The 22961-nt window shown below is 35.8% G+C and overlaps 1 protein-coding gene across 1 annotated transcript in view; it reads right to left on the reverse strand.

Moving 5' to 3' along the window:
- Window positions 1-22961, reverse strand: part of FAM135A (family with sequence similarity 135 member A) — a gene marked incomplete at its 3' end in the record, with an annotated part of 37242 nt that overhangs the window by 12879 nt on the left and 1402 nt on the right. Inside the window, exons 2-12 of the mRNA XM_029087248.1 lie at window positions 20090-20229; window positions 19903-19973; window positions 19394-19567; window positions 16659-16785; window positions 16147-16300; window positions 13553-13630; window positions 11313-11362; window positions 9598-9753; window positions 4243-4316; window positions 3790-3944; window positions 1252-3568 (exon numbers count right to left, since the gene is read on the reverse strand). Coding sequence (XP_028943081.1) covers window positions 1252-3568; window positions 3790-3944; window positions 4243-4316; window positions 9598-9753; window positions 11313-11362; window positions 13553-13630; window positions 16147-16300; window positions 16659-16785; window positions 19394-19567; window positions 19903-19973; window positions 20090-20229 — 3496 coding nt within the window. The remainder of the gene's footprint in view (window positions 1-1251; window positions 3569-3789; window positions 3945-4242; window positions 4317-9597; window positions 9754-11312; window positions 11363-13552; window positions 13631-16146; window positions 16301-16658; window positions 16786-19393; window positions 19568-19902; window positions 19974-20089; window positions 20230-22961) is intronic.

Genomic DNA, 22961 nt, shown 5'->3' on the forward strand with positions numbered 1-22961 from the left:
CTCACTGTTTTCCTCCCATTCTACTTTTTGTTCTCTGTTTTCTCAGCTTTATCTTCAGCTCATTCCTCACTAGCTGGCAAGAGCAAACTTCAATGAAGTCAGCCTAAACAGAAACCACTGCAGGCAGCTGGTCTTATCACTCCACAGCAGAAGATACTTAGCTTGTACACAAGGCATGTTTTCTGAACCGATACCAAAATTGGTTCTCTGTGGTGCCCTCTGGAATCCCAGTTACCCCACACTCCGGGAGACTCTGCTTTCCCCAAGGCCAAGTCTCTGATTTTACTCTGAGTTTCCTCTTTATTGTTACAGAACACCATAAATAGTCTCTGCTTTTCATCCCTCGTATTCCACACCAGTACCCACTCTCCAGTATTTCAGAAGCTACTTTTCTGACTACTTCTAACCTGTTTTCCTCCACCACTGCTCAATCCTTCCTCCTGTTCTCAGCTGCTTACCACAACCATCTGGTTTTTTATCCCTTCTGCCTGCTTAGCATTCTCCTTGTTTCTACCTCTCTTTTTAACTTTCTTCTTTCTGATAGCAACGATTTACTTCCAACACAACACATTAAGCTGCTGCTTCCCATGTTCAGTTAGAAGCAGGGGCTTATCAGGGCAACTCCTATGTTTACAGCAAGAAGAGGTACAATATGGGATCCCTGATGTCCCTCTAAATTTGGCTTTCCCAGTATCCATACTGCAGTGTAATTCAGAGCACTATGGTCTCTGAGATGTTACATTTTGGATATTTTAAGTTAAGACTGAAGAATAAGGCCCCCACCTTGGCTAGCACTGCAAATTTGCGTCACTTAACTAATTAGATGGAGAACCATTTACAGAATGTTTTTGTACTTACGTTTTTAAACGCAAAGCATATTTTCATATTCTTGCTATTTTAACAGCTTCCATTTAATAAAACACCATTTTTATGTTCAGTAGCCATTATGACATAACTTTTCAGCTAAATTATTATTTTTTAAAAAAGGAATATTATTAGAGAAAAAAAAAAAGTAACATTTTGCTTGAAGTCTGTCAAGCCACATGAAATTAAAAGATAACTGCTAGAAGGAATTCACTGCTATCTCACTTTCTACCTGAACATCTAAAACGTGATGTTACGTGAGTGTGCAGAATCCACAAGACACTATCCGAGGGGCACTCTGGAGCCCGACCAGGCTTCTTTCCCCTTCTATTCTATATAAACGTAATCTCTAAAAGTAAAAAAAATTGTTTTAAAACAATCACTTACGCTAACATTTGAGGTTTTGGGGAGCTTTCATACCAGGAAACAGATGAAGCTGAGCTGTAGGATGTGCTTCCTGGCTGTTGTGTAATTGCATCAGGTTTATTCCTTGAAGAACAGACAACATTGCAAGGAGAGTCTCTCAGAGAAGAAGGAAAAGACAGACAACCAGGAGTGCAGACAGGAGGCACAGTCATTCCATCTCGCAGATGCCCACTATCAATCCTTTCAGATCGCAGGGCTCTCTCTTCTGCTGACCCATGATCTAGGTCAGCACTGGAAGCTCCATCCAATGTACTATAGTCTGTTTCTTCATAATACCCGTTTTCAATCATTTCTTGATCCTCCTCTTCTTCCTTGTCTTGCTGGGAAGAGCAAATAACGTGTTTTTCGTATGTATCCTTTTGAGGGCTAACAGGATTGCTATTGTCCATAGGCCAAATATCTGAAATATCTGTGCTGCTTCGAGAGCCAAAGTAGTTTTCGACAAGTCCTTGCTTTACCATGTCAGTACTACTGGTTGGAGAAGGATTATCTGTACCAGTTTCACTTTTAGCTACAGACAGTTCTTCAGTTGTCTCCTTTAGTTCTAAAGGCTCATTATGTTTTCCTTCATCTGTTTTTTCAACCTCATACACTGCATTTACAGATGAAGAACTCAAAACAACAGATGGCTCACCCATACAAGTAATTTCCAAACACAATTTAACTGTTTCTTCTGTAGTGTTAAGATGCCTTTCAAGCCCCTGAGAGTCCTTGCAGGTTGTGCCAATGTCTACCTGTGGGCTGTAACTTTTCACATCAGTAGACGTATCCTCATCTGAAACAACTAGGTGTAAAAGATCTTTTCTTCCCGAGAGTGGGCAGTGTATAGACAGAGTTTTGTTATCTGAGTGCCCTGAAAATACAACACACTGTTGCTGCAAATTGGTGTTTGATTTTTTACTGTCATCACATTTTGGCATGTCAACTGCTCCAAGATCCAATACCGTTTTACTGTCACTTAGCTGGCATTCAGGTACAACAGATATCTTTGAATTCTCATCAGGCGACAACTCATCATCATCTGAAGGCAGAGAATTTATGGATGTCAGAGATGACTGTATTTCACTTACAGCGCTTGTACTCTCAGTGCAGTGGCTTTCTATTGCATTTTTTATAGCACAGTCTGGTTTTAGTAAAAGCCGAGGAAATACTCTCTCACCATTGTACCCGCCTTGCCCTTGAACATTTTCAAAAACCTGATCAGGGTTGGAGTGAGTTGCAAAAGAACTTGGTTCACTTTCTACACCTGAATCTGAAAACCTAGAAGAGGCATATGTCACACTAACATCTGGTACTTTAGTCATTTCTCCACTTGCAGAAAGTTGACTTTCTTTTGTACAAAGAGTAGGCTGATTACTTTTCATTTCTGTCAAGTTGTCACTGGTATGTCGGAAGTTCCTTTCGTGGATGTCTTCCTTTTCAAGCACTGCCTCCTGTTCTCCTGAATTAAATTTATTTTCAGATTCTGAAGACTGAATATTGGGTGTCTGCAAATTCTCTCCTTGCACTCCATCTTGCGGAAACTCAGTCCATGATCCAATGTGAACAGTTACTTTCTCCCCTTCATAAGGATTCTTATTACTTGGTTTGACCTCAATTGTCCTGACTCCTGAGGAAGCTGGTTGACTTCCATGACAACCTTCAAGTGTACCTCTGGGTTGTAGAGCACTATCTGCTTGTGTAATTCCAGAATCTGTCTGGGAGATGGTAAGTCTACCAAAAATAGTCACATTTTCACAGTGCACGGGACTACCCAGACCTGGTTGGACACCTTCAATCTTGTTAGTCTTTTCCTCAGTTCCAGATGGCAAAAATGAAAGTTCTCTTTGACTTATTTGCCTGGTGCAGGTCTTTGTATCACAAGGAAAACCACCTAATGTAGGGTCCAGCCCTTCGTTAGCACTGTATGAAGGCCTGCCTTCTGAGCTTCTAGAGCCATCTTCCAGTGCTGCACCTTTCAAACATTTGTAGCCTACCAAGACCACGGAGTCCTTAGAGTTCTGTTTCACAACTTTTTTTGTGTTTTCAGGTTTCATTGTTTTCATAAGCTTAGTAACCTTAACTTTGGATTTATTTGCATCTTCATTTTTCCCTTTCATAGTTTTTGTTAGCATCTTTTCACTTTCCGAATGCCAAAGATTGGAGGCACCTGCAGGTCTTATTTTCAATTCCGGGCTAGTAAAACTGGCTACAAAACCTTCTTCAGCTTCAAATTTATCCAGTTTATTTGACTCTGACCTTGGAAGACTCTGAACTACCAACCAGGGCACATCCAGATCTTTCACCAAAACGGGAGGGAAAAAAAAGGAAAAGGATTATTGACAACAAGATTATGCAGGTGACTTAAAACCCAAACTAAAAAAACATTTCCTAGAAAATAAATGTACCACTTTAAAGCCAGGAAGAAATATTAAAAAAAAAGAAACCAATAACAAAAAAGTTTTACATAATTTTTGCTCATTTCTTCAAAAAGAAAACTGCACTATGAGGTGTGTTTACCTTCAGTAATTGAATCTAAATATCGATCTTCAAAGATTATAGGCAAGGAGTTCATATCTCCATCTAGTTCACTGCATTCAATAGGGAGGGGTGGAAGAGAACTGCAGAAGGAAGTGTTTTTGATAGCTGCACACATCTGTAGGTGACTTTGAGCACTGAAAAAAAGGAAGTAGTCTTACATGAAAAAATTATAACTATTTATTTTTACATTAAAAGAAATTAGCAGTAGCTTAATTCACTTTAGGAGAAGCTTTCCTACTAATTATTTATTTAATAGCTTTAATAGTTATTTAATAACTTCTTATATAGCTTTCATTAAAATTATATTTAGAACATAAGTTTCTCTTGAACTTGCTATGTAAGTATTTTTGTGAGACAGTACTTCTAGACAACGTAAGCTATAGAATAATAGCAGCACACGCTACCTACGGTGCACTTCAAATGGCTACTCACTGTAGTTCTTGATAGGCAAGGGCAGCTTGCCTGGGATGCTCAAGACAAAAGAATGCTTCTGCAAATCTGCGCACCTGCAAGATCCAATAAAGTTAGAGTTTATTATATATCATGTTTAATAATCCACCACCATTCCTACACAGCAATGTTATTAACTTGTATGTATTATACAGACAGTTACTTTTCTTTAAATGGTCAGTCTGAGTGGGAGAGAGCCAGCAGCCACATCCACCCTGAGTGCAGACATGGCACTAGGAAAATCCTGTGCTTTAACTGGCAAACATCAACTTTCAGGACTACATCAACTTTTGTTCAGACATGAGCACTTGGAGGGGAGTTAGTTTTCTCCAAGGTGGTTTAAAAAACAAAAAGCAAACAATCCCAAATCACAAAGTTTAAACTCCCAATCTCTAACTTGCACCAGAAGCTGAAAGTCCTGTCCCAACCTCCCAGAATTTCATTTACTATATTATACAAAATTTATCTCAGTGCTAAAATAATCTGTGAACAGTCATGGAAAATGTTTTGAAGTAAAAAAAAAAACAACCCAATAAATCTGACATGCCCTTGTAAATGCAACTTCCACTCTCAGCGGTGGCCACACACACACACAAGAGGTATCTGCTTTTTTTCAGAAATTATGCTAGTTTATGAATACACTTGTGGGATTAGAATTGTGTTCCTAAGTACTCCCCAGTGTTCTCCCAGACAGCTTTTCTAAACAGACATCCACCTTCCAAATACATTATTTTGTCAGAGCTAATCCCCAACCTTTCCCAGAAAGGGAGAAGATTGTTATACAATAGACTTAGAGACAATTTTACAGGTTAAAAACTAGACTTTAGAACAATTGATCATGAAGAGTGAACTGGTTATTGTTCTAAACCAAGCAATTTAAAAATGAATTAAAGATCCTAATCAATCAGGTAACAGGAAATAAAATAGTAACAAGAATATTGCTCAATTATATGTCTGTGGTTCAAGCCAAGAAAAGAACACAAAGCGGTTTCCCAGAAGGCAAGCAAGGCGGTTTTGACTTTAGGTGCGAGCAATCACTTGATGACATAAAAATAACTGGAATTGTATGGAGACCAGATCTTTAGAATCCTGCCACTCTTTTTTGTTTGCAATAAATCCTGCTGGTAACTGTAATTCCAGTGCTTTTGAAGAAAATCTGATTACCAGCTCCAGACATCCCTGAGCGTAATAGCAATGGTATAAAACTAGTTGAAAGCAAGCTCCAAAAGCTCGCCTAAATCAATAGTAAGGAGAGATTTAAAAAAAACCAAACCAACAAAACAAACAAACAAACAAAAAACAACAACAAAAAAAACCCCCAACACGAACTAACAGTAGTTTTTTATGGTTAATCAGTGCTTAACTTATGGAACTTGTACAACTTATGAAAGGATGGAGGCATTTGCTAGGACGCTGTTACACAGGCTCTGCAGAACCAGAGCGACTACCAGCTGGTGCCAGTGATTCAGGCGCTACCGACTTGGGCTGACTCCACAATGACTCTGCAGGAGGAAACTGCATCCACTGCTCCTAGTCCCTACAGATTTCCCAAAATTATGGTTTTTATGGTCCTTCCAGTGTAAATAGAAGAGGAGGAAAAATGAGACAGAAAAACTGCCGTGGAATCTATATTGAGTTCCCGCACATTTATGAGTAGCAGTCTGAGATCTTATTCTCAGTTCTCGTATTTTAGGACCAATCAAACTGAATTAAATAATTTTGGAAAAGCATGTTCACACCTACCAGAAGATGTCACTACTGAACAAACAGGTGAACTAGTTTAGTGTGCAAACTTTTTGTAATATAAAATAACATACGCTAGGTGTTTTTTTCAATAAAACAGAGTTGTAAACATTATCAGTGTGATAATGTAGTTGATGGATGTGCTAGTGTACTTAAAGTGTTCCTGATTTTTTAATGTAGCGCTTAATAGTCAAAGTATTTGAAAACAGGTAGGTATTTAAATACTTAAGTAAAATAATTATAATAATTTAAAATAGTTAAACTATATTATTTCATTATAACACTATTCTCAAAAAAGACTTCATCAGAAATACCTGTTTTATAAGCATCTGTGCAAAGAGGGTGAAAGTCGTTTGAACAAATACAAATGACAGGCATTTTCTACAGGGTATTTTAATAGAAATATCTAAATCAGTCAGATGAATGACTCCCTAAAAGGGTGCATTTATCTTGGATTAAAACTAAACTTTCCCAGGGAGAAATTTCCCGTGGAGGGTATAGTCTATAAATACTGCAAGATGAAAAGGTAACATTAAAAGAGATTTAGCAACCAGTAGAGAATACAAGAGTACCAATTTCCAAAATAAAATGCTGATTTAGAAGGACAGAAATTTTGTATAATACAAAAATTTTATTCCACAAAGGACAGATAATCTCTCAAGAGTCAGTAGGTCATCTCAGAAATCTCTACTAAATTCACTAACTAGAAAGTCTGCATCATTTGACGTGTACCAATAATACCTCTAGTGAAACAAGATCACTGAAGGTTCCCCGAATAAGTTTATATGAACACTCAGAATATAAATTCTCAAGATATTATCAATAAAAATTACAAATTATTATACTAAGCACCCCAAAACATGATCGAAAAATCAAGAACCAAACATGATCTTATGAATGTCAAGGCTCAAATTTACCATCTCTTTTTAATTTAAAGATTTACTGAATTTATGGATTGCTGGCTCCTGCTCTACTGCCATGTGGGAAGCCCAGTGGAGCTACATCTTTTTAATATATTTTAATTACAGAATCACACAGAATCACAGAATTTCCAAGACTGGAAAAGATCTTTAAGATCATCAGGCAGGTCAAATCATTAACCTAACATATACATATATTTGTGTAACATATAACATTACATATATTTGCAAAGTATTTGCACAAGCTCTTCACATCTTAGAGTACAGAAAACGAGTGTCACATTTTCAAATTAGTGCTTGTAAAATCAGGTATCACATTGCTGGTTCTCTGTAAGTTGGCTCAAGCAGAATTTCCTTCTTGATGTCAATTATTCGAATTTTAGAGTCAGTCTGCTTGCTCTTCACTATCAGGCTCTAAATAAAAAGGTAAATTTGAGACTACCCACGTCCTGCACCTCTTTTTCAGTCTCTGATGTTTGGATAGATAATGTAGTATCTATTCAGTAACTGCAGAACTGAGTAAGAAATAGCAATTAGCCACTCCTTTGAAAAATAAGTAAGCTCAGCTTTTTCAGTTATAACAAGGGTTATCTCTGAGCTCAACTTAGAAAACTCCTAAGTTTAGAGACTCTGTGTCCCCCACTAGCAAGCTACACTGAGCACTGTGTAAGATTCTTTATGCCCACAGCACTATGCTGCAAGTGTGGATTCACACCTCCATAAAAGAGTATTTCTACAGCTTTTATTAAAGAATAATTTGCTTTTTTCTTATTTAAAAAAGCAAAAATTTAATATGATGTGGTGCTTGAAACAAGTTTATTTATGCATAACGACAGATAACAAAAGAAGTGGGTTTAATAACAATTGGAAAAATGCAGGTGTGAAATCAAATGATACTTTTCTTAAAAAAAAAAAAAGAAGGGAGGAAGGGAACTCCTATTTAAATTTTGTGAAAACTGGAAAGCATCACAGAAATACTTTTAATATGCACAATATCTCCATTCACATATTTTAATTAACTACTTTGATTTATATTTCCTAGAATAACCACAGTAAAATTGAATTCTTAAGGTGTTTGACAGCTAGAGAGAATCAGAGACTTTAAAAAGAACCACATTTAAGAAGCTAAGTACATCTCATTATCAGTATCTTTTTTTAAAAAAACAAAACACTGGAGCAGTAAAAATAAAAACACTAATAATTCTTTTGTTTTTATTAAATATATATTTGTCAAACACTAACATACCAGCAGTTGAATGCAAGTGCAGATTAAATGAAACAGTATTATTGCTTCATACCTTCCACAGTTAACCCGAAGGGTTACAGAATTTATACAAAAAGCACAGAAAGGTAAGTAAGATTCACACAGAGCCAGTAAAACGATCACCGTTTCCTATGGCTCGCACATCTAACAAACAAGCCTTGTGCTCTTTCTAAAAGATTCCACTTATTCTCCAGAATAGGCCATTTCCACAAACATGATTCCTTCATTAAACAATGTGATTTATTGAGTCTGTACATAAAACCACAGTTCAAGTATTCTTCATAATCAGTTTCCCCTCCAGAACCAAAACAGAAAGGGTTTTGATGCAAGTGACAGAAATGCTGGTGAGACAAATGAAATCTCAAGAGAACTAAAGCCTTAAAACACACTTTGTTTTGGATTGTGACTATTACAAAACACTGATAACATGTAGTCTCATTAACCAGACCATCTAACAAGCTCTCTGCAAATGGTTTTACCAGAATCACCTCCAGATAATCTCTTAAAATTACCTATTCTGTAATGTGTGTGTGAGATAAATGCAAAGATAGCGATGTGAGACAGTAAAGATGTTGGGCCAGCTGAAGATCAAGCTGCGTGTTCGGTGGCAGTGTCACTGTTTATTTGGTTTTGTTTTACTGAATCTCACTCTGAAAATTTTTAAATGTTAAGTTTCTTCAAATCCTTGGCCACAAAAGACGGGAGGGAAAATATATTTATTAGAAAATGAGGGTAACACTTTAGTTCATATTTGAAAATATTCCACTGTGAGAACCAGCTTGGCTGTGGTTTTGTGTGTAGAAAGCCCACAGCAACTGTATCCACACACACAGAGATCATCTGTGTGTGAAAGTATTCACTATATATATTTTAATACATATACACATGTACTAACATGCCAGATAATTTCCAATACATCTCTTCTTTTTTAAAATCCCACTTAAGAGCCTTTTCAAAGCTTATGAATGTTATAAATTCTTAATTCAGAAAGAAAGTACATTTTGTTTTATGATGTAAGCAGGCAGCTTAAATGCAGTAGGGAAGTAAAATGCAGGGTAGGCATTAGGCGTGGCTCCTGTAGAAAAATATAACGTTCTACATAAATACTTCTTATTCCACAAACTGCAATTTGCCTTCTGAATAGCATTTCTTATTCCAAAGATCAATGAATTAGTTGGTTCTTAACCATAAATAAGGTATTTTATGTATTATATTCCAATAATAAGTTTAACAACATGATACACAAGCTAATAAAAGCAATACAACAACTCCCTTTATGATTTCAACTAACTTTCCCAAATAAAACCAGAAAAAATAGCATCTGGAGTCTCATTTTGATACACATTTCCATAACAATGTGTCCCAGTAGGAGAAGGTGCCACAGTTCCTAACACCAGAGTCAATACTTACCCTTAACGTGTGATGCTCTTGTGCTAGCAATGCTGTGACCTCCTCTTGTAAGGTAATGACCTCCAGAAATTGCCCCCAGAGAGCCATGAGAAGTGAGCAAAGCTGAGCAAGATTCATATTTATAAGTTCTGCCAGTTCATCAGGATTTTCCATTTTCTGAAGTTAGGAAAAAATATTTACACCATTAAGAAATGAGACCATAAAAGTACAGACAAAAAAATTAAAAAAAGTGTACTTTATCTTAGGTGAGAATTTAATTTAAAAAGTAGTTTCCAAATAAGAACTGTTTTGCCTGAATATGAGAACCGAATTAACCTATGTTACATCACTAACAGATAATTTTATGTTGCTTTAAGGTTGTCTTTTAGAATTACAACTCCTGATCTTAAATTAAAGCAACAATCCTCTTTATGGCAACCACAACTATGAGTCGTAACTGCTGTATTTTCTAACATGCAAAAACAGAGTGTCCCTGAAAAGAACAGGAAACAGGAATTAGAAAACAGAAAATTGATACTTGGTATGTTAGTTCAAATTTGGTACAATTGTAAAAATTTAATAAAGATATCTCAATTTCAGAACAGTCACACTTCACAATAACATTTATATGACATGTACTTTAAACATAATCAGGAAGCAGTGTTATAGTAGAGGCTTCCTAGACCCAGATCACACAAAGGCAAATTCAGTGCAAAACAAGTTTTTCTTTATTAACAACATACTATAGTCCTGTGGTACAGTTCCACCCAACTCAACTGTAGATTGACAGACTTATGTGCCCTGCCATAAGTATCTGAAAAATGTAATTTTTCAGAAACTAACTGCAGGCACATCAGGCACTGAGGCAAAGGGTTTAAGAAGTCAAGGAGAAAAAGGAAAAAATATAAACACACATTAGCAAGCTAAGGGAGAACTAAAGAATTCACAGAAGCTATGGAAATGTAAAAAAACTTTTAATATCTAAAGTAAGATTACTTATCTGCCCACAGAGAGCTAATTGTGCTGGCTCTGTCTGCAGTTGTACAAGGGATACGCTTTTAAAGCCAGTATTATATTTCCTTGCAGTTATACTACTACTACAGTAATGAAAGGTAAGCCTACTGTTCTGCAAAAGCTGGGTAGATGACCAACTCAGCAGCAAAGCAAGGACAATCTTTCAAGAAAGTTTTAAAATATGTGCTTTAAACTTTGCTGTGACAACTACATTAGCTATCTGGCTGGGGCTAGCTCTGACTAAGGAGACAGTTGGGGAGACAAATCCCTAAGAATACAAGGAAAACAGGAGAAGGAGACAGCATCAGAAGTCCTTCGTGATGAGGGGATGACTTGGAGAATCTGCTTTGGTACAACTTACTACTACTGCTTGATCTTCTAACATTGTTATTTGATACCATCATAAACAAAGAATTCAAACTGTAAATGTAGAAAATTCAAAATGTGATTTTAATACAAGTAATCCACCTTTCTATACTCTTTAATGACATGCAAAAGTTACCACAGCTACTACTGACATTTCAAGCCACTAGATCAAGTTAAGTTTTGGAGTCAGTTGAGCAATTTCTCTTTGAACGAGGAAGAGTTGAAATAAGCATTGGCAAAAAGCATACAGCATGTTATCACTGAAACAAACACTTTATTCCCAAGTAGCATATGAAATCAGCATACTCTACTTTTATAGTTATTTCACTTATTTAATACATGAAAAAAACCTGTACCTTTACTTCTTCACACAATTCTGTAAGACGAACTTCTACATCTATGTTTTCTGGAAAGATGAAAGGACACATCCATGAAAAATGTACTTTCCAAGTTGCAGATTAAAACAAATTACCTCCCAAAGCAATTTTAAAGCATTAAATGGAAAGAACCCATCAAATAAAACTTTAAGGTCTATTAAGTGCCATAATTAATTTTTAATCAAGTAAAACTTCCATTAAAATAATTTCTTAGTAACTTCTGAGATTGAGGACAGAATACAATTAATAAAAAAAGGTTTGCAACTGAGTATCATGATCACTTATCATGATACCTTGTCAAGGACACCAATTTTCCATTCAAAATTATACTTGAAAATACTGTAATTTAGACGGTACAGTTTGCAGATTCTCCACTGTGAGCTGCTCAGCTATTCAGCAGCAAGGTCATCATTTACAATTCCTCTTCTACCTCAGATTTTCTAGAGATACCGTACTTCAATACCATTTTTCTACAAGTATATTATTTACTTGATTTGCAAACTACATTAATACAAATACAACTCTTTAATTGTCTCAGGAATTATATTTTAGTCAAATAAAACAGTTCTTTAATTGATCTTTCTCTCAATAGCTCAATGTTAAGAGCAAATCAATCTTCCATGGTATGGCAGCTTGAACTAGATCTCAACCTTGAATGACTTATTTATAAAGCAAACAGATTTATTTCTTCATGTGACATGTATTTCCTTGTTAATCATTCCTATTCTACTCAAGAAGTTCTGATCAATTAAATAATTCAGTACTATGTTTTGATTTGCTTCTTCATCTGAGGCACCAGTAACAAGGAATCAATCTATAAACCCTAAAATTGTCTGTAACAAATATTTATATTTAAATTCATTTTTAAAATAAGAGTATTAAGGAAAAAACCCACAATATTTCTTGAAAGCATACACCAACAAAACATGCCTTGAATCCCACAATAATAAATTTAAGATACGGATAATTAACAGAGGTTTACAGAATGGCAACAGTGTGTTTACTCAACTTGTTTTTGAATGATACCACCTAGATTTGGTAAGTAGATGTTGATTTTCAACTAATTGCATCCATTATACTTAGGTTTAAACTCAGTGACAAACAAATTAACTCACACAACTCAAAGTTCTGAGAAAACATGCAAACTGCAGAAATGCATGAAGTTCTCAGAAACAAGTTCAGATGATGTTTTTGAAAGAAACTACAAACACCTATATTAGCTAAACAGTACTTGATGGTAATCATTCTGAAAATGTATGAAAACAGTTTCAGATATGATACCACTTTTGGGACACAATACTGATTATTTATCTCGTTCGTCACACTGCAATTGAGAATAGGCTTTGAACAACATTTAAAACTCTGAAGTCTAAAATAATTATGGAAAATCCCAAACTACAATGTTATAAATAAAAAACTACAACCAAAACCAGAGTAGAGAGAATATCAGACAAAAGGAAATTAAATATTAACATCCTATAGCAGTAATGTTCACCTAGCAAATATCTGATGGAATTTTGCTGGCCCTGCTAAACAACAGTTTTGTTTTATTTTTAAAACCAAGACAAAATGCAGTTATATATGATAAATCTGGTGACCTACAACGAGACTTAACTGGCATTTTATTCTTTTGCCATCACAAACTTCCTTGTGTTTAAACAGCACTGCTGTCTTTTGTCCAGCATCAGGCCAACACTGACACTCTCCAAAGGGAGAACTGGCCATTTAGATGTGGACAAATGCACCTGAAGCTTTGAGAACGTCTTGTGCAGTGTCTGGAAGAATCAATGAGATACCAGAAGCAACCTGAAAGATTTCTCAGGAAGAGAAAGTATTAGTCTTTAATTATCTAAAAAAATTGAGTCTGTGATGAATTAAATGAAAGTATAATTTTTAGCTATTTTATTTAAATGGAGACAACTGACTGAACTCTTCAGCCATTTTTGTTTAGTAAAACAGAACAACAGTAAACCAAAAACCAGTAATAATTTCTCATTTTATTATCTAGAAATAACTAATAGCTCAATTGTGTAGACTTTATCAGAGTTCAACAGACGTTCACCACGGCTGAATGGTGAAACAGTGTTCCTGTTTACACAAGAGTATCATATTTTATATTATTAGTAGTAGTATAATATTTTGTGTTATTAATAAGAATATAGTATTTTGTATTATTAATAAAAATCTGAGGGGTTGTATCACCTGCTTTGAAAACATACCTAGGTAGGCGTCTCTCTGGATTCGTGGATATTTTCTTCTGAGAAGGCGTTCATAAAGGACCTGCATGCTGGCCTTGGCTAGTTATAGGGATTGCACACACATGACTAGTTACTACACTCCTTTTTCCATCTGTGATTTATTATTTGCCTTAAAGTTAGTAAGAAAGCTTATTGCTAGCCTAGCAATTAGTGCAGTTAGATCAGTAAATGAAAGCATATAATTTATAGTGTAGTTTCTAGATTAGATATCACTCATGACGTACATTAAACTAGCATTTTTTATTTCCTGAAACCAATAATACTTAAATGCTCAATGACAGTTATTGAGTCCAACAGTTGGCTGCACATGCTTCTGTAAAATCACTGTCTTGTGTTAAAATTATATGACAGAGCAACAGCAAAGCAAACAGAAGAAACAAAATTAAAGAGATAATAATTTAATTTAAAATTAAAATGATAATTCTGGGATTTAAACAGGACATGAGATTCTCTTCCATAATGCCCATTTAAACTTCAGACATAAAATCTTCACTATAAAACAGTTCATTTACTTTAAAAATGAAAACCAAATGCAAATGACAATTGTGTACTTTGTGAAGTCCAGAGAGTTTCAATTTGTTTGCAGACATCACAGAAACACAGCTTTTTTTTTTTTTTTTTTACTGTTGATGGATTTTAGAAAATCCACCAACAGTATAAAATTCAGCGTTAATGGTAGGCATTAGTTTTTTTCATGAGCAAAAGGTAAGTAATAGTAGCATAATTAATATTTACATTATTAGTCCTTTTTGTTATATCAACTGTCCCAATCAATGTATATACAAAATAACTGAAATAAATGAGAAAAAGATTTACAAATAAGAAAACAAAGTAATTCTAGCAGAGACTTAAAAAATAACCAAAAAAACCCCCCCCAGGAAACAAACCGTCAGCAGAATATGTACAATGAATGTTAAATGCAAGCAGTAATTTTCTCTTCATATATTTATTTTGAGCATTTCTGTTCAAGCTTGCATTCCTAAAGGTATGCTAAATTACCCACTGAAATGACAAAAGGTCTGACTCAAGTTCCGCTGAAGCTTATGGAGATGTTTTTGGTGACTTCAGTGAGGTTTGAAAGATACAATCCAACTATGCAACTCAATGGGCAGCTTTTTTCTATTACATATATATTTTGTAGGAATGTTTTGGGGGAAACGAAGGTCCCACCTGAAACATTTAAGTATCAAGATTTAGTCTAAGCCTATCTTTTCAACAACAATAGTGCTAACAGATTCTATTTGGGAAAAAGTATATTTTGTCCTTAAAAGGAAGACTAAGAGTTGAGTCATTCCTTTAATAGGGTGTTCCCCTCCATATCAAGATTAAGATAACTGACACAGAAATATTCTTTGTTCCCTAACTAGCAGTATTTTTGCTTCTATAAAGAAAAAGCCTCAGTTTCTGGTATTTTTCTATGTACAGATTTGTAATGCACTCCCTCTTTTTTTTTTTTTTTTTTTTCAAAAAATAGCTTTGTATTTTGTGATATACAAGTGAAATATTCTTTGTTTGAATCATTCATTGACCACATCACAACAGTCTTCATATCGCAACTGCCAACCTTACTGTTTCATAATGTTTAGTTTTGACACTGGTAAAATTAAACAATACAAAAATCTGTAAATGCTGTCTCAAATCAATGTAAATTCCAAAAGATCCATTTTTCAGATTTAAATAGAACTTTACAAGACTAAAAAAGTATAGGCTTGATGAGGAAAATGTCTAAATCATCCTTTATAATGCCAATATATTTTGCTTCTCTCCTTTCATCACTCTCCTAGTTCACAAGTTGAGGCTAGGCTCTCTAATATAACTGCATTCTATAGAAATCTAACATACATTTCCATACATTACATTTTATGTAATATTTTCACAGTTACTTTTATCAAATGCAGTTACTAGAAGTCTTCATTGCCATAGAACTTAAATTTCTTTCTGTAAGACTGTCCTATAAGAGTTTACTTTTAAGTTTATTAAAGAAAAAGCTTCTCTGAAAGCATATTTTAACTACTAAGTTTTATAGAAACAGTTCTTGTCTATTCAGATAATTTCCTAATTCCTTTGTAACTAAGTCTGTTTAAAAAGTTACACTGTAAACTTGAGTCAGCAGCAATTTCTTCTTGTGGGTCTTTTTTCAGGTAAGTTTCTATTGTAATATTATTTTCAAATCAAAGCTTACAGACTTACAATTTTTATACAAATATACATTTCCTTATAACAAACACACAAGTGCAGCATGCTACTTAGATTAAGAGTTTCTCTAACTTTCTCAACACTAAATATAGTGATTTGAAATAACAGGTCAAATGAAGACCATCAAGAAAACCTACATTTGCATGAATTCAGGTTGTTATCTCCTTATTTTATGATTAACACAACAATACTTGTTTTTTTTAATTTTTTTTCCTGACTCATTAAATTCCAGCTCAGTTTGAGAAAAAAAGATTTTAGATATAAAATATGTATGAAATTAATGACAGTTTAGTCTAGGAGAGGGGTGTTCTTAATAAACACTGACAGGACAGTGATGTATTTTATTCAATTGAACATACCTAGTTCAATTCGGTGAGAAGAGGAGAGCTCCTTTGTTATCATAACAAAATAGCTATGCAACCCTTTGAAAGCAAGCAGCAAACTGGCACAAAGAGTATAGTGAAAATTATAGGCATGGCTGAGGAAAGACTCTGACACAACAAAACTGCAACCCTAAAAAAAGGAGAAAAAAAATGAGGCACATATTAATTTTTGTACAGTAAATGAAGTGTTAACAGAATACCAAAAAAAGATAAATAAATTGCCGCTTTTCACAAACTGCACATTTTTGTGATTTTCAATGGATTGCAATATCTTAAAAACACAATTAAACACTAAATATTGTAAGCTTTCCATCTGCGTGTTCCTGAAGCATGCAACAGCCTTTTGGAAGAATTCTTCTCATTTCCCACATCACACCACAGTAAGTCGAACAAAGTCCATTCTTTATCAAGTAATATTTCTGCAGAAAAGATGAAATTCACACTGCCCAACCAAATAAAAATAAAAGGTTATACAGATAGTTTCTTACATCTGCTGATAACTGTTTTGTGTAGTTATTGCCAAAGACCACACTTTCAAGAGAAGGAATCACAGAGTCCCTGTTTTGTGCTGGTGCATTCCTGTTCAACCACGTATTCTTCACTGGGCGAGGAAAACTGCAAAAAGCACAAATGAGCTGGTAATTTGAACATACTGTGTGTCACAAATCTATCACAGTTAAAAAAAATTCTTGATTTTTCTTCAAAAGGAGTAGAAACAGGACTCTCAGCAATGTCCTGGAAGTTCCTAGCATGGTGGGCTGCCCTTTTAAAACCTCTCAGGATGGCCCAGATACTTCAGTTATCTTTAGTCTCTGGTGCTGTGCTAGGGGAACGGTGCTTCTAAAGCAGTTCTCTTCAAAGTATATCTCTGGCTAGTTGGAGAAATTTAAGAAATTACTACCCTCAGCTGTTCTCTTGTCATCTCTCACCACGAAGGTCAGCAGACTCTGTGCCAGGAGATTGTGGAAGCTCTTCCTCATTATTTCCAATACCAAACTCAACTAATTTAAACAATATTCCTGAAAGTTTAAGCCATACAGATAAATTCTGAACTGAAACAGGTAAGAGGCATTAATTTCCCGCCAACTTTGCTGTGGGGACTTCCTCTCCTAAAAACAAGGCAGCAGCAAGCAGATGGAAAGCTGTCACACAAACTGCTGTTGCTGTTTTCCTAAGGGATGTCTAACCTTTGCCTGCTAAGGAGGAAAGCTCATCCTGAACCCCTGGGAGAAAAGAGCGTCCTACAGCAGTAGCCTTGTGAGGACACAGAGCTAGGAAAAATGAATTACTACAGAAAGTGGCAACTTCTAGATAATGGGCAGAAATAAACGATGATAAGTTAATAAAAAAGAGTAGATTGTACGTGACTCCAGGGCTGTAAACAAGTGGAATTATTTCCTCTCTTTCAAGGAAAGTGTTAATTCTGGTTGTTCCTGAGAGAAGGAGAACCTGGATGCTACTCTGAAAATGCTCAAAAAGTGACTCCCGAGGAAAGGAAGGGATACCAGTAATGTGAGTGTGACCCACACAGAGGAGCAAACTGCCACCCAGGAAAGCCCAAAAGATGAAGGGGAGTGAAGTTTGCGATGTTCAGGTTTTTCAGAAAGAGGTGCTCCAGAAAAGCAAGCAGGGTATGGACACGGCAACTGCAAAGTATTTGCTAAACATTATAATATGGGATTGCCCAGCCAAAATAAAATACTGCACATTTCAAAGTTTATTTCTCTCCCCACCCCAAACTGATTTAAAGGACAACTTGGATCCTTAAAATAATATGAACACCAGTAACATTCTACTCTAAAGATAACTAAAGAAGCACGGAAGTTGCTGTTTTGTTTCAATATCTCTTTACACAAGCTATATCAACTTGAGGTTTAAAATTCAATAGTATTATTGTATCACCACTTCAAAAGACAGGAACAGGAAAAATTGTATGAAAAACCTCAGATGTTCTGCAACCTTTTAAAAAGTCAGCAGGAAAAGGAACAAAAACATTTCTGGATGAAAATTAGTAACAAAATCTGTTTCTCATTTTCTGACAACGAAGTGAAGTTTGACCCTATAGCTACGGGATCAAAACAGAGGAAAAGCTCGACTTTCACTTGTGGTAAGGTGTGACAACTTACACTTTACATGCGTGCTACTACTTCAGGTGCATTATTTATCAGATTAAGTTTTCAACAACAATACTAGCTTAAGATAATTCCCACCTCCTCACTACTTGTTCCTCTCCCAAATAATGCTGCACCATACCTTCAGATGTGCCAGTTCAGTTACTATATAACCACACCTAAAACAATCCAACTTGGAGGGGAAAAAGAGAAAAAAAAGAGAAAAAGCCAGTTGAATCCTCCAAACCAGCACAGTCGTACTGCAAAGAACAACTGTCTAACATACATGGAAACACAGCTTTCCATGATGTGAGAACAGTGACAAGCAGTGGGAATACCTGAAGCTAAAGGTTTGGACATTTGGACATTGATGTCAGAGCCTGAATTTGAATGTGAAGAAACTTGGGGGAAGGAGCTTGGAGTATTTGAAGACCGCAAAAGAAGGCAAAGATAGATATTCTAAAGAAAAAGTGATGTAAAGAACACTTCATACGTGTGACTGACTGTATGGCCCTTTTACACACTTACTTTTGACATAGAGAAGCAAGGCAAACAGAGGTTGCAAAGGGTGACACAAGTAAATGAAATAAAAAGGCTTCAGTAAAAATTAGGCAAAAGCTTTTTTTTAAAGAGAAAATTAAATTCTCTAGTTCCATTTACTTTAGAAAATTGTAAATGCATCATCTGCAGACATCGCTGCCATTACTGAAAACTGTGAAGACAGCTAACAGGAGATGCCCTATTTGTATTGATGGCATCTAATTCAGTCACTAACTAGACTGAGCAGCAGATCTTCCCCATTAAGAAAATGTATAAATATTTATATGTATAAATATACATGTACAAATACAGATACTTATACATTCCTCCTCTTCTCTGGTCTTGGGTATTACCTCTCTTCTACACTAAATACTCTTATTTCTAACAAAAACAAATTCAAGATTTGTTCCAGGTAACTTTGAAAACAAGAACTTTCTCATCCCTGAATTCCAAAATCATCATAAAGAAAACTATATTGGCCATGGATTTAACTCCTTCCTAAGTATTCTATTTTTTATAACATTTCATATTTGCACACTCAATCATTTATTTGCATGTTAACAAGAGATTACCTTATCAATGGCTGATGCAGAGCAACCAAAGAAGCATGGACTATAACCGATATGACGGAAAGGTGGAAGTAATCGAACATAACATTGACGTAATGATGAAGGCCTCGGTGTAAGTTAAAGTGCAACTTTAAAGTTCGGCTACTAATTGGCTGTAGTGTGCTCAGGTCATCTGGTCTAAAAAGAAATTAAAACAAAAACAACATACAATTAGAAAAAACATATTTAAAGTGCTAGTTATTAATAGCTGAGGCAGACAGCAATTTAGCATAGGTCTGTACTTTGGAATGCAATAACATCTCCCCCAGGAAAAAAAAAGAAAATCAGAGTGATATAAAAATCAGAATGATATAAACCACTTATGAAATCTTAAGTTTTCAGCACTGCATTTCTTTTTTTTAACCCTAATATATGTCTAATATGAACACAATACATCTACATATAATACAGATTTAAACAGTTTAAAAAGTTAACATGTATCGTTGCTTTAATAAAATCTTCTGTAAACTTACGAATAGTCTGTATCCGTGAAGTGTAGATCTAATGTTAGCAGAAAATTCATTTCATTAAGAGACTCCTCAATCTAAAAAGAAATTGTAGAAGCATGAAATCTTTTCAGGTCCCTTATTTATACTAATCCAAACTGCACATAATGAAGACTTAATTATCTGAATATAGTAAAGTTGAATGGCACGTTACCTTCCTCTCATCTAACAGCATTTTTATTTTGAAAATCATCACATCATTCACAGAAACTTCCTCATTTTTGTAAAGAATCTGAAATGTTTTACTGCAAACTATATTGTCATGGATTGAAGCAGGAAAGGCAAGATCTGCACCTGAAAAGACAAACAAGTATTAATGTATTTGGCCTAGAATCTGGAAACTCTGGAACAGCTAATAAGTGGAACTATCATTCCTGTCAGTTTCATGACCACTATTAAAACTGTAACATCAATGAAATCAGCAGTTTCTGTTTCAGTCAGCAACTGCTGGAGTTTGAAGGATGCATTTTGTTTCAAAGAAATACTGTACCAATATTTTTAATGTTATTTCCTTTTAATGCAAGTTCTAAACTAAAGAATTTTTGCTTTGTTCCAAATTGGAGCAAGACATTCTAGGTATTAAAAATTCTAATAAAAAACCTGAAATCTTTCTTGTTTCATCCAGCATTCACGTTGATTTGCAAGGTTTAACCACACTGAGAACTTTTAATTACCTATAAATGAGGCAAAGAGGTTAAATGACATATACCACTCCACTGAATTAATAAAGAACAGAGGTGGTTTGTTCCTTCCTTCCAGATCTTTGCATACTACTCTGGCCAGACCAGTTCCAAGTGTCCCACCTGAGTCTTACACTTCTCATTCAATACCACACTTTCTGCTTTTCTGCTTTCAGTCTGCTGCTCATCAAAAAGAGCCCAGAAAAATGTGATAAATGGTTAGGTAATCCTTTGCCAAAAAAAGGCTGAAAGACTCGTAGAAGAAATGAGAATGGTTTAAAATAGTTATTGAGGAAGTATTTAGCATAATAGCAAGGGATTATCGCACAGGAAATACCACGACAGGCTCTATCCTGTGAAACAACGCATAAAAGAAGATGGAACTTGGAAAAACAAAAGTAGCAGAAATACCAACATTTTATGACTCCTCTAAAAGAAAACCCAGTAACATGAACCTCTTCACAAACACAAGGTCTTAGGAATTGTGTAAACGGGAGTGCAAAACATTTTTTTATATTCTTTTTATTCTTCTTAATAAATAATTCAATAGAACTCACAAAAGAAAAAATCTGTAAAGTTTGCGCTTTACAGATTTAGGGTCTACAGGTCTCTCACAGAAAATCACTGTAGTTGGTAAATATTCCCACTCTAATCCTCATAACATCTCAGTTCAACTTCCCTTCAGAAACTAGAAACAAGTGAAAATACTAGTCTTTGTTCAAGTGCTTCCATACATGTCATCAATTTAAGTGTCCTGGACAAAAAGCCTGCAAAGGCTGAATCATTCAAGAGTAATTTCCCTACGTATAATGCCACTTTCAGCTTACATCCCTCCGTGTCATCTGTTAGAGGTGAAGGGCAGAGTAGGTGTGGTTTCACATGACATGTAATCTGATATAACTGCAGAGCATCAGCAAAAGGGATCTCCCACTCCAGTCTGATACAAAAGAAGTAACGGAGACGCGTGGCCAAGGTCCCACTTCCGACGCAGCGTCCAACTCTGAGTTACAGCCCCCGGTTCTGCTGAGTTCAGTGTAACATGAACCGGCACCCTCAGAAGTGAGAGAGGAGCTGACACCAGGAAAAGGCTGAGCCACGTCTACGTGGGGAGCAAGACCTCACAAACGTGAAAATAACAAGGCAGAACTACAATCACCTCTGTGCTGACTGGCCAAGACTATTTCTAGGTTTCTATCCACACAAAAAACCACCTCTCTAAAGCAGGGGAAAAAATAGCGGCAAATTAATTTATTCTTGCATTGTAAAAACAGACACCTCATTCCTAACCTTTCCCCCCCTGAAAACTAGCCATGAGTTTCTGATAGAAGGAGGAATTCAGAACAGCCTCAAATCTGAAACAATCTCACATAGGCTAGAATTACATAAATTTTTCTTTTAACTTTCTAGAGCAAGACTACATCTCCTTTTAAATTACAAGAAAGCCAGAGACCTTCACAAGGCTGGAGCTGAAGCAAGTGGCTTGCCCTGTCACATCTGTAATGACACTTGTTCTGGGTCCTCAGCAATACTAGTGAACTACTAAAGGATGTGGGAAATAGAAATGGAAGAAAACTGGATTTAAATTACCATGGGACCTCATGACGAGCTGGGAAGGGCTGGAAGGAGATGCAAAGGAACAGAAAGAAGGGAAAAACGGAGCCTGTATATTTGACTCGGGGAAATAAAAGGAAGAGATAGATCAAATACAGTCTGTGAGAGAGGGGAAAACACACAGCTAAGGTAAGGAAACTGCAGGTGACCTGTGCAGAGGCTAGGGAGAGCTACAAGTAGGCAAAATGACTTGGACTGGAGTGGGAAAACCATGACACTGTCAAAGGGAACAGAATTTAGAACAGGTTAAGTATGAGGAAGACATAAAAAGAGATAGATAGAAAAGTACAGGAGGAAGTACCTGACCAAGACAGGACATCATTCTCAAGAGTGAAACTTGTGGGCTCCTGTCCAGCCTCCTCTACGGTCAACAACAATAGACACTTTCAGATGGTGGGTCAATTCCTCTAGTGCTAGTCCATGCCTAGCCTAAGAACAGCTATTTTCTACAAATAATGCAGTCACAGCAACTGGCATCAGCTATTCCACCACTGTGAGCAGGAGAGCTGTGAGTTAAGAGCTACAGCGTCCAGGTCTGCTAAATTAAACAAGCAGCTAATATGAATGGAAGACAGAGGTCCTCAGCAAGACCAAGCATTGTCATATCCACCAGGACAAACTAACGCCCTTTCATTGACCAGTTTGTACCCTACTCTCTGCTTTGTCATGGTACAAACATTATCAGTAACTACCTGATAAACCAAACTGAAAGATTAATCGAAAAAGGACCCCAGT

The sequence above is a fragment of the Antrostomus carolinensis genome, unplaced genomic scaffold (assembly GCF_000700745.2).
Source record: "Antrostomus carolinensis isolate BGI_N321 unplaced genomic scaffold, ASM70074v2 scaffold44211, whole genome shotgun sequence".
Lineage (NCBI taxonomy): Eukaryota > Metazoa > Chordata > Aves > Caprimulgiformes > Caprimulgidae > Antrostomus > Antrostomus carolinensis.